The sequence below is a fragment of the Leuresthes tenuis genome, unplaced genomic scaffold (genome assembly GCF_036924035.1).
Source record: "Leuresthes tenuis unplaced genomic scaffold, fLeuTen1.0.hap1 SCAF_8, whole genome shotgun sequence".
Lineage (NCBI taxonomy): Eukaryota > Metazoa > Chordata > Actinopteri > Atheriniformes > Atherinopsidae > Leuresthes > Leuresthes tenuis.
This window is the reverse complement of record NW_027325362.1, coordinates 17216275-17228399: the sequence shown is the minus strand read 5'-3', so window position 1 is coordinate 17228399 and position 12125 is coordinate 17216275. Positions and strand designations below refer to the sequence as shown.

General features: G+C 40.8%; 1 protein-coding gene across 3 annotated transcripts; it reads left to right on the top strand.

Moving 5' to 3' along the window:
- The first annotated feature begins 5584 nt into the window (after nt 1-5584).
- Nucleotides 5585-10519, top strand: agpat4 (1-acylglycerol-3-phosphate O-acyltransferase 4 (lysophosphatidic acid acyltransferase, delta)). Of its 3 annotated transcripts, none has more exons than XM_072391163.1 (9): nt 5585-5814; nt 6252-6458; nt 6715-6884; nt 6986-7147; nt 7259-7412; nt 7533-7635; nt 7725-7800; nt 9421-9619; nt 10161-10519. In XM_072391163.1, exons 2-9 carry the CDS (start codon nt 6281-6283, stop codon nt 10250-10252), a joined length of 1134 nt encoding a protein of 377 aa, XP_072247264.1. In that variant the 5' UTR covers nt 5585-5814; nt 6252-6280; the 3' UTR covers nt 10253-10519. The 3 variants fall into 3 exon arrangements, with proteins under 3 accessions (XP_072247264.1, XP_072247265.1, XP_072247263.1); XM_072391162.1 differs by having other exon boundaries at nt 5586-5814; nt 6268-6458; XM_072391164.1 differs by lacking the exon at nt 9421-9619 and having other exon boundaries at nt 6268-6458.
- Nucleotides 10520-12125: the final 1606 nt, after the last annotated feature.

The window sequence follows — 12125 nt, the reverse complement described above, 5'->3', positions numbered from 1 at the left end:
AATATGAGGACTAGATCTATAATGTAGCTGAAAAAGGTAATACTCAAATAAAAAGAAATAGAAAAAACTTAAAAACTATGTTTATGTCATCTGATTCTCATTTCAAAGGTAGACAGAGCTTGTGATTTAAAGCTCTCTTAATAGTAAAAGAAAGCTCAGCAAAGTAGTTCAAACTGGTCTGATCCTCCAGACAGGAAAAAACAGACATCCCTCAAAGTATTTAACAAAATCTTCTGTTCTCTCCAGCGATACTTTCTGTCTTTAATTGCTTGTACTCTTTGTGCATTTATATTTACAGCTCAAAATTCTGTCATTTCATGGCATTGGTCCCTTCAACAAAGAGAAACTTCCTCCGCTCCTTCTCTGTTAGAACGGCAGTTACTGGATTACCCCCACATATACATATGAAATGGATATTTCCATTTGGATACATTGCCGCTGCTCTCACACATGTGCTGTGACCAACATCCAAAATTCTGGATGTGACCTTGCGTTGAATTACTTTCTCATTCGTGAGCAATAAAATCACAAATCTGACATCTGTCATAGGAGGCAGGAGTGAAAGTTGAAAAAGAGGCCATGTAACTGTATAACCACTTTGTATTTTAGCCTTCTTCACCTTGATTATGGCATAATATCAAATAACTTCACTCAGGCCAGGACTTTTTGGCACTTGGTTCATGTCTCATGCTAGGACCCCTGACAGGAGCAGAGCAGGTGTCCACAGAAAAAAAAAATCTCAGTGTCTCACTGGCTGTCGGATGTTCGGACGCGTCTGTGGGGCCCACATTTACTTTGTCTGACGAACGGCGCTACACAGCCGAGTCCCTGACAAAACAAGCATTGCATGCATCAGGATCTCATTACTGGCTTAGTGCACATATACAGTTTGTCAAATAAAGTTTGGGCCCCAAGCTATGTTGTCACTTTTTCTGATTTGTACTTTTTTCCTATATGTCCAAAGACTCAGTGCATGCATTCAGAAAATGTGAGCACATCACCTCCTTTCATGACATTCCAGCGTGCAGTCATTCAGAATTACTTGATCAAATGTAGCACCCTGCTGACTAAATCCTGTGCAATACTTGAGTGAATGCAGCTTTTTCCAGTTCAGAGTTTTTGCTTTTTTCTTTGATTTATTGAAACCATTTGTACAACTTGATGTCAGACTTGCATTTGGAGTTCAAAACACAGCTTCACACTTTTCTTCGCACTTGATCTTCGTATCTGTTATCAAGACCCACAATGTACTATATAAACCGATTCTCAGCATTAGCATAAAGGATATGAACACAGGCTTTATACTGGAAAACATCTGCCGATAAACCCATTACCTTAAAGAGTTGAAGAGAGGGCCTGAATGAGTGTCAATTTGTCAAAGCCCTTCACAGTCAACTGATGCAGAATGGCTCGTAAATCACACTCCTGCAGCCATTTCACTTAATCCGCAGCGCATTCTTTATACAGCATGTTCATCCAAATCACTCCTGTGTTGCTGAGCCAAAACTATTGCTCGTCCTGGCTGAAAGATGTTGGCTTTGGCCAGCTGTCTAAACCTGATGACGGGAAAAATGTCAGCTGCAGCCACTGATTTTTTTCAAGAATATCCTATTTGTCTCGTCAAATTAATTAGAAATAGACACGAGGAAGGGGGCATCAGTAATCAAAAGACATTTCACACCAGTGACAACAAGGATCTCAACATTGTTAAACGGGATGTTTTACTGCTGATCTGGCCTGTCAAAGAAGTTTGTTGTGCACGTTCATCGGTTTTTGGTTTGATTGAGCAAGAAACACATTTAAGTTATTGTCATAGCCTTCCTGTCCTATTTAACACTGGACAATAAATAAGGGAGGAAGGATGTCATGGAACAAATGCCTGGAGCGGCACACAGATTCACAACCTGTCCAGCTCCAATATTGCATGCAATAACCTGCTGAACCAGAAAGGGACCTAGAAGGGCAACATTAACAGGAACACATAACTCCTCTCATGACAGATGACATTTCTTGGAAAAAGGGAAACATCAGCTCACTTTTCCACTAAAAAGTGAATTGATAAAAAGAAAAAAATCTGTCGATTGTAAATAAGTCACTCTCCTTCCTGGAGACCTCTTTTGAGTCAAGATGCACTCTGTCGATTAATTACTTCAGTTTAAGAACAAATTTTAAAGATGTGTGTATTCACTCTGATTTACAGTTGCTCAATGAACGAGAGCAGACTGTTGGACAGTGTGTTCAGAGCTTGACTTCCACTTGTACGCAAACACAGCTTTGTGAAGCTGAGTAGAAACCACTGACCATCCAGTACGACTTACAGCAGTGCGATGTGCAATTTCCGACTGCAAATTTGGAAGCTTGCTGAGCAATGTTTATTTCTTAATGAAGTAGGAAATTATTTTTAATTTACAGTGCACTCCTAAAGAATGAATATACCAGTATAAAAGTTTTGCAACACAGCTTTGGTTTAGGAAAATTTGATTAGAATATTACTGTTAAGAACGCAACAGTCAGTTCTAAATATTACAGCACAAGTCAAGATAAAGTTCAGCACTACAAACATTAAAACTATGACACCTCAAAATAGTCACCTTTGGCTCTGCAAACTCTGACAGCTCTTGGCAGCGAGTTTTCATGGTTGCTCTGTAACTGCTCATCCCGGATAAGTTTTTTGGGTTGAGAGACCAAGGAAAAAACATGACTGATAGCAGGCCATCCTTGCCTTGCTTTATTCTTGCTTGAGGTAAAGTCTTGCTGCGTGACAAAGCTGTCAAATGAGTTCCTGGATGCACTGCATGACAGTGCAAGATGAAGCGATTCCCATGTTGTTTGAGTAAGGCTAAGATTGTGTGAAGACCACCAACTTTGCCTACAGTGAAGCGACCCCAAACCATCATTCATTCTCCCCTGACCTCCACAGTGTGGAGGCGGGCTTTCATCAATCTGACGATGAACATAAACACGACAGCTTGAAACAAAGATCTTGGACTTTGACTTGTCTCTCCATAAAACCAGTCATCCTGAGTCCTGTGTAAATTGTTAAGCACATGTCATGCAGACTGCTCACACAAAGAAACGTATCCTCTGCCAGGGGAACTTTCCCTGGGCTTTCAACAGTGAAGCATCTCAATGAGGTGATGCTGAACGAGCCTCTTCTGAACTGCACCTGCTGATAATTTGCATTAATTAGTGGTTGCTCTTGAATTAATTCTGAATGTCTGTCTCAACGTTACTTCTGTTATCAGAAGACATTTCTCCACAATATAAGAGCTTTGGAGCAATGACTTGGTTGACTGGTGAACTGCTTTTGAGATGACATTATGTTTAAACCTTTTCTTCAGCATCTTTAAACGGCTTATTGCTGTTGCTTTGGGATTGAATTGCACTTTTGACACCAAGTAGTGTTTGTTTCACAGAAAGTACCTCCTTCATGAGCAGTAAGACGACTGCTTGGTCTCTCGGTGTTCGTACTTGTTTACAACTGTTTGTAGTGGTCATCGATGTCACCGTAGGGGGTTCAAAGTGGCACCCAAGGGTAAACCAGACTCGTGAAGTTCCACAAGTTTTTTTTCCTTCTTTCCTTTTTCAAGGCCTTGGCTTCTTTCCTTTCGTTTTCCCATGATGTCAAACAAAGAGGTGCTGAGTTTGAGAATCCACCAGTAAACCACCAATTGACTCAAACCATGTCAGTTTACCCAGTGGAAACACCTCATGCCATGGCATAATTTACTGGAATTTTCCAAGTTTTATAAAGGCCTATTCAACCTATGCTACGTAAACTTCTGACCCACTTCTAGTTGAGATATTTTAAATTAAAAGTTAAATCATTTGTCCATGACCAATGTTTTAAAAGATATTTCTGTCACGCATTAAGTAGCGGTCCTGACTGACATGCTAAAACTGTGGCTTTCTATCATGAAATCTGAAACCAGATTCAAAGAGGAGTTTTAAGTTTAATAAATGTGTAAACTTTTGACTAGAACTGCACACTTGTGTGAACTTTGGTTACTTCGTAAAGACAGTATTTGAGCCTACAGTGTAAAACCTGCAGCACATCATCATCTCGGCATCCACAAAGAGGCTCGCACCAACTCAATATTATTCCCTTGAGCCCTTTCACACTCTTCATGTTAGGTATTTGAACACGAAGGACTTCCTGAGCTGCCTCACTGTATATTTGGAGTTCTTCACGCGTTATTTGATTGTAAAGGGCACAAGAGCTGAAGCATTATGGGACCTGTAAAAGGAGAGCTTGGAAACACTTTTCAGTAACCCCCAAGGAGGAACAGACAAGGAACCCCATCATTAACCTCCTTTTTAAGGGTCTTGGTTACAAAGAAAAAACAGCAAATATTGTTTGGTTTGGCGCAGAGATCACATGAAGATAACTGTCGTGTTTTTTTGCTGACAAAACAGAAATGTGTGCATAATAAAAGGTCTCACTGATGTGTTATTTATAAGTGCAAGTGGAGAATCCAGTTAGAGATATTTTTCCCCCCTCTTCCTCAAGGAAACTGTGTTCAGTGTGTCTATATTTCCCTCTGGTGGTGCAAGAGAAAACTGTCTGGGATATTCATTTAAGTCAAAGCCTCTAAAGGGAACCTAATTAAAGGTAACAAATGTAGCCGTTTCACTTATTATTACTAGCTGCAGACTGCTTTTATTCTAAGTCAAGAGGGGGCATTTATGATTCTTGGTCTCTAGTGCTCAGCTCATTAGACTTGTAATACCTCACCTTTCATTTTCATACAGTGAACTATACAGTTTGGAATTTATTCATGTAGCAATGTCATTGGCCAAACCTTAACTTGTTTTGTATGCAAGAAAATTGATTTACTGAAAATAACTTAAATGAAATATAGCTATAGCTATACAGCTATTGGGGGGGGGGGGGGGGGGGGTTACGACATTTCTTGACTTTGCTAGTGGCACAGTCCTGAACACGTGTGCCAGATTTAAAAACTTCTTACCATTGCGTTCTAGGGGCTGCCATAGACTTCAATTGCAGAAGAAAGTAGAAGAATTATAGCAAAAGCTACTAACACAATGGGGGCCTGCAGCTTCACTGCTGGGCCCCAATAAACTGGTGACCAGTCCAGTTTGCATACTCGCTCTGCAGCCGCAGCAGCAGCAGCAGAGGTGAGACAGAAAGGAGGGCAGAGAGCAATGTCTCTGTTGGTCCACTCTGCTGAATTGTTTCATTAGTTTTTTTCCAGGTAAACTCACTTCACTTGTGCACATGCAGTACATTACCTGCAGGGAGAGCTGTTCACTAAGCTGCAGCTCTGTTAGCCAGCTGTGTGTCTATGAAAAAAATGACAACATACTAAACAGAACAAGGACCGTCGTTTTCCTTAAGATGCTCAAATCACAGCATGATACAGAAAAAAAACATTGGCTTTACATGCATACGATCTGGTTAGCCCCACAGTTTCTAGAAGGTGTCAGAGCTCGTTCTGTCTTCCTTTCTCTATCTCTCTCTCTCTCTCTCTCTCTCTCTCTCTCTCTCTCTCTCTCTCTCTCTCTCTCTCTCTCTCTCTCTCTCACACACACACACACACGAGTGTGTTCGTCCTCCGGTCCAACCAGTCATAGCTGTCAGATGGGTGTGGCTCCTCATGTGGGTAAGTTCCGCTCTTGCTGGTGAGAGGTGTGGGGAGCCGCACACAAAGCTGGATGAATTGTGACTAAAATCTAAAGTGCCTGAATGTCATGGTTGCATGGACGTATTGGGATCACGAGTTTCTTTTAACAGCAATCTTTTGGAGCTCTTGAAGACAGAAGAACTCCTGGAGCTCAAATAAACGGGTCAAGGTAAGTGTGACATGCTTCTGATGAAGGTGAGATGTCTAACATCTGTCTTGCCCTTCTTTCTTATTTGAATATTATAAAAATGACAGTTTCATTTATGTATTACCTTCCCTTGTAGGAAGTGTTCGGATAAAACCACAGCATGGTTCTAGAATTAGCTGTGAATACTTGGTTACAACTTTCCTTTCCCCATGAAAGTCATGTGTAGCCTACTCCGAACAGCTAACTTCTGCCCTGTAATTGGCTGTTCGTACACAGCTCAACTCAAAGACTCCATTCATGAAATGAAACAAGAAAGACTTGTCAAAGGATTCCTTGTAGGCTTAGTGCTGGGAGGATATATGTCATTACAGCTCAGAGCGACACTAACTGATAACTTAGTTTGACAGAGCTGAATGATGAAAGGATGTGATTCACAGCTAAGGTGTGACCTAAAGTAGTGGGTGTGTTTTAAAGTTTTCAGAGAAGGATGGGGCTCCTGCAGCTGCTGAAATCCCAATTTTTGTGCCATCTGATCCTCTGCTATGTGTTCCTGGTGAGCGGCCTTATTGTCAACCTGTTGCAGCTTTGTACTTTACCTCTATGGCTGGTCAGTAAGCAGCTGGGCCGCAGGATCAACATCAGACTGGGCTACTGCATCTCCAGTCGTAAGTACTGATTGTCCTTTCTGCCACATAGATGAGGCAGTGTTGTTTGTGTCCTTTAAAGCTGGAAGGAAGAATTTCAGAGGTAAAAGTATCCGAACCTTTCGGAGATAACGTTGCAACAAATAAGGCCAAAGATTTAAACACTGCTCCTTGCACTTATATGAATTATTAGCCTGTGTAAAGTTTGCGACTATCGCTTAGAGGTAATCAAACTCTCCTTCATTTACATAAACCTGTTTGTTCTAATGATCCTTAGAGTTGGTAGCTCTCCTAGAGTGGTGGTCTGGGACAGAATGCAACCTCTACACTGATCCAGAGAGTTATCAACTTTATGGGAAAGAGAATGCTGTTGTGGTTCTCAACCACAATTTTGAGATAGACTTTCTGTGTGGTTGGACCTTCTGTGACAGATTTGGAGTGCTTGGGGTAGGAGAAAGTGGCTCAAATAAGTCATTATTTGCTCTTCTTTAACACTGATGCAGTTCAGTGCAGTGTCTCCAGTTGATTGACTTGTTTTTAACTTTCAGAGTTCAAAAGTGTTGGCCAAAAAGGAGCTGGCTTATGTGCCAGTGATTGGCTGGATGTGGTACTTCCTGGAGATAGTCTTCTGCAAAAGGAAGTGGGAGGAGGACCGAAGCATAGTGGCTCAGAGTCTTCAGAGACTGTGGGATTATCCAGAAAACTATTGGGTAAGTTGCAGGATTGTTGGGATTGTTACAGAAATGAATATATCTCTCAAGTCATGGTTTAAATATCTTAGATATTCACAACAATGTAACACTGTCTTTTACTGGCACAAGTTCCTGCTTTTCTGTGAAGGAACACGCTTCACACCAAAGAAACATCAGATCAGCATGCAAGTTGCCGAGAGCAAAGGTTTACCGAAACTGAAGTACCATCTTCTGCCCAGAACCAAAGGATTCTGGGTAACTGTCCAAAACCTCAGAGGAGCCGGTGAGTTTTCTTCAGTCAGTCTGTCCTTCAGTGTAACCCCCAGAAATGTTCATAGCTGTTTTTGAGAATTAAATGAGTCATAGAGTCAGCTAACGGCTGCTGTGTGCTTGTCTTGTGCAGCTGCAGCTGTTTATGATTCTACTCTGAACTTCAGGAACAACGAAACACCTACTCTTCTTGGAATCCTTAATGGGAAGAAGTATCACGCAGATTTATATGTTAGGTCAGAAGAAATGTTTTTGGGTGAGGATTGCAACATTTAGGTTGCTGTTTACTGGTGTAATGGAGCTTCACCCCCCTCTTCTCCTGCAGGAGAATTCCTCTAGAGTCGATTCCTGAAAATGAAGCAGAGTGTGCTGCTTGGCTCCACAAACTTTACCAGGAAAAGGTGAGACAGAGTTGAAGGGGAGCATATCGGATGGACACAGGGTTTCCTTCGGGGGGAGCTGTTTATTAGAGACAGTATCCACCCAGATCCTGATGGTCTCAACAGTAGCCATTCTCATGAAATATGAAGCCTTTAAATGTGGCTTTTAAATCTTTCCCCAATGAAGGTTAATGTGTTATGCTGGATAAATAGAAATTCAAAATCTTTCTTCCTCTTTAACAGGAAGTACATCCTACTGACAGGAATCATAAAAATGATGTACAATCATGTCAAAAAGCTAGTACGCCCTGCTTCTATTAGAGGTTTTTACGTATCAGGAGATAATGGAAAATCACCTGGTCGCTATCAGGTCTTAAAATGAGGTGAATAAATCCTGAGGTGAACAATAGCACGTGACATACAACACCATGTTATTATTTATTTATCAAAAGCTTAGTCAAGAGGCAGAAGCGGTGTGTGGAAACGCCTCATGATTCAACAGTTTGTAGAACCACCTTTAGCAGAAATAATTTGAAGCAATCATTTTCGTTTGATATCATCAGTCTCACATTGTGGAAGAATTTTTTCTCTTCCTCACTGTTTTTTTTTTTGTTTTAAACTTTGTTTGACTTCGTTGAGGTTTACAGGCATCATCGACACTCATGTCATCATTCAGTTTAGGCTGAGTTCTGAACTTTGATTTGGTTGTTACAACACCTTTATTCTTTTCTTCTTCAGTCATTCTGTTGTATATTTCCTGGTGTGTGTGAGATCACTGGCTACCTTTATACACTCAGCAGTATTCTAATATCTTGGTTCGGTTTGTCTTTTTTGCCAGACTGTGCATTATGACCAGAAGTCTCCCCTTTGGTCTTGTCCGTCCAAACGACATTGTTCTCGTGGTTTGTTAAGATTCAACTTAGCAAACCTAAGCCATGCTACTATTTTATTTTTCGAGAGAAGAAGCTTTTTTTTCCCTGAAACACATACGAACAACCAAAAGCTCCTAAAGCTTCTATTTTTTTCATTTAAGAGAAAAACTAAAGAAACGAATTCTGGATGGAAATGTCTCGGTGTTTGCACAAGAAAAGCTATAGAGTAGAAGAGGATGGCTTATACAACAGGATAATGGTTTGTAACACAAGTACAGACCATGCAGGGTGCTGACACCTTTGATTTAGGGCATTTTTCTTTTTATTTGTTCCTTATCAAATGTAAAAGATGCGAATAAAGTATAAATCTCGCTTTGACTACAAAATCAGGTCATATTTTACTTACTTAGCTACTCACTGAAGGATATTTTATAGGGATGCTTATGGACCCTTCTGGAGAAAATGCCATTTGTCTTTATTACTGCTACACAGTTCTGTGAGTGGATGTTATTTAAGGCCTGGCTCCACCATAAAACACTGTGGGGAAACCCTGGAGTGCCACTTTTTTTTTTTTTTGTTCTCTTGATTTGGCACAGCTCTTATTCTTTTGAACTTCATAATCTGAACCGATTCCACATGATAGTTATCTTTTAGCTGCTGCCTTTTTCTGTAGAGACATAGCTGTAACAGGTCTTTTACAGAACAGACTTAAGACATGTTTATCTACTGAGGGTGTTGGTGTTCAGGGTGTTTGTTTTGATGTAAACAGGATAGCTTTCAGGAGCAATACGCACAGACGGAACGTTTCCCTGGCCCCATAGTCAGCCCTTCACGCCGGCCGTGGTCCTTGATCAACTGGTTGTTCTGGTCCGGCATTGTCCTCTACCCTCTCTGCCTCCTACTCACCCGGCTTATCAGCTCTGGATCACTGCTGCCCATCACTGCTCTTGTGGTCGTCTGCGCTGCAGGTTGGTTTATTACATTCACACACACAGTCGTAGCGATCCATCTCTCAATGTAACCAGCTGCTGTCTGTCCAAATATTCCACAAAGCAGCAGATCTGACAACTTCGACGTAAGTTCATTTTTATTTGAAAAATATGATTTTTTTCAGTTTTGCAAGCATGTCCTCTCCAGCATTCAGGCACATGTGCGCTAAGTAAAGCTATACATTCATCCATCTGGATGAAGATGTAAACGGAGAAATCACTTCTCTACCAGAATGGGCTCATGAGGAGCATGTTGCAGTCTCCAAAATAAAGAACTGCCCATGTTTGTTGTTAAGGTTGAAATGACAAACCCAGAGGATTCAGCTCAAGCTTAACAATCTACGAAAAGAGTGGCAGTCAAATGTCATAGAATTTTTTTTTTACATCTGTCACCAAGTTCTGATCCTAAGAAGACTTCATACCTTGAGAGAAAATGTTTTGAGTAAAAATGGAATTTACTGTTCACCTTTCCCTTGTGACTTACTGAAAAAAAATTTTCTGGACACCTTCTCTTTCCTAGCATCAGTGGGAGTTCGCTGGATGATTGGCCAGACTGAGATTAACAAAAGCTCAAATTACGGAACTAAGGAGGTTCCCTTAAACAACAACTAAGGAATGTGATTCCTCTGAACTACTAATCTACAAACTGCCAGTCTGCCGGGAGTCAGTTGGGACAACAAGTGGAGACCTGCTTCAAAGCACAATGCGGACAGGGCTGATTCATCCTGATGTTTTGCTGCAGGGGCTGGAACGTATGCTGGAGAAATGGGACCGCAGTGAGCAGCACAATGCATTGCAAATATGGCATTCATAATGGACCAAATGAAACCCAATGATGGTGGACTACCTCTTTGACTGAAATGCAATGCAGATAATAAACAGAACAAATAAAATGTTTGGTTTTTTTTTTACACATTAAACTCTCAAAGTGCAATTAAGAACATAAAGTAGAGGTACGTGTTGTTTTGAGCATCAGTGAGGGAGAGACAAAAGAACAGCTCCTTACCACAGCAAGAGATTTTCCAATCTCTAAAGGCCTTGAGTTCACATTTACTCCTCGTAATAAAAGACAAAGATGATCATTATACTATGAGCTTCAGAATATTTTTTTACAATACAACGCTTGAATAGATACTAAAGCAGCATTTTCATCCTGACTTTGTTATGCAAGCTTGTAGTCTGACCTCTACTTGAAAACAAAAAAGATGATTCATCCCCAAATATACTGACATTATAAGCAGGTATGCTGCATTGTTACATATCAAACACACCAACAGTAAAAAAAAAAAACGGGGTGGTTGTGGCTCAAGTGCTGAATACATATAATATATCACACATTAAGCAGCTGTGGATGAGAACAAAGAGCTATCCAGGAAAAAAGGAGTAGAAGCTACAGTTTAATTTCCTACTAAGTGAGTTTTTCCTCATCCCTGGTGTGTTAGCATTCTTCAAGCCTCACACGGTGTTGGCCCTGACTTTTTGTTTTTGGATCCTCGAACAGAAAAGGCACTAGTTAAGTTATCCCGTAAATTTATATGAGACAAGTAAGCCAGAGGGTTGTGAGAAAGCAGTAATTCCGTGGAGGACAATCACGGCTGTTTTGATCTTCAGTGCAGATTTTTGCAGCCAAAGTCTGTTTTTCATTAAACCCACATCAGATGGCGTTTTCCCTTCTATTGCTGTAACTCGTTGAGAAATGTTATGAGTCAAGTGTGCGTTGAGATGACTAAATGGTTGACGGGCTCACGCGGGGCCTCCCTTGTTTTATTTGTATGCGTCACATCAAAATCTGGTCACACCTCACTGAAGGAACTAAAAGAACATCTTCAGTGAGCAAAAAAAATCTTTCTCAAATCAGACAGACTGTGAAAAGAGAGCAACACACGTGTAATTGCTAAAGTGCCAAATCAAATGAGTACTCAGTTATAAAACCCCACGTTTAAAAGTAAACCACAAATTAAAGTATAAGCTAAAGCAAAAAGATTGAGCCATAAGACTCATAAAGAGCTTTGCATGCAGGTTAATTATTTAACAATTCAAACGCGTCGGCAGGGTAGAGTGCACAAACCTGTTCATTTTGAAAGCACTACACAGCTGAAGGCCTTCATTTGTCAATAATACACTGTCAATAAGCATCGAGTATTTTTCTCAACCGAGTCTCCTGCAATCCCTCACGGTGGTAAATGGTTTCATCTCTAAATAACTCCGGTCGCGAGCACAGTGAGGAGTAAACTTTTGTCCTGTTGGTGACGGTTTATCGCAGGTGTATAAAAAGCCTTTGTGATGGCACAGCAGAGTGCATTCAGAGTTCACGTTTAGAAAGGCCTGCATTTATTCCCGAAGAGCAATAAGAATAGAAAAACATCCATCACTTTATCTCAAATATCTTACAACTTGACGGCAACAGTCGCCAGAGTTTTGACGCCTGAACAGTTCATCTTTGTGAGGGCTGAGCTGGTGTCACACCTTAGGAAAACAGCAGGTT

Bases quoted from the DNA above. Each gene is read 5' to 3' on its own strand.
- agpat4 (XM_072391163.1), top strand. From the start codon at position 6,281: ATGGGGCTCCTGCAGCTGCTGAAATCCCAATTTTTGTGCCATCTGATC. The intron at 6,459-6,714 runs GTAAGTACTGAT...AATGATCCTTAG, and splicing joins GGGCTACTGCATCTCCAGTC to AGTTGGTAGCTCTCCTAGAG. The intron at 7,413-7,532 runs GTGAGTTTTCTT...TGTCTTGTGCAG, and splicing joins CCAAAACCTCAGAGGAGCCG to CTGCAGCTGTTTATGATTCT.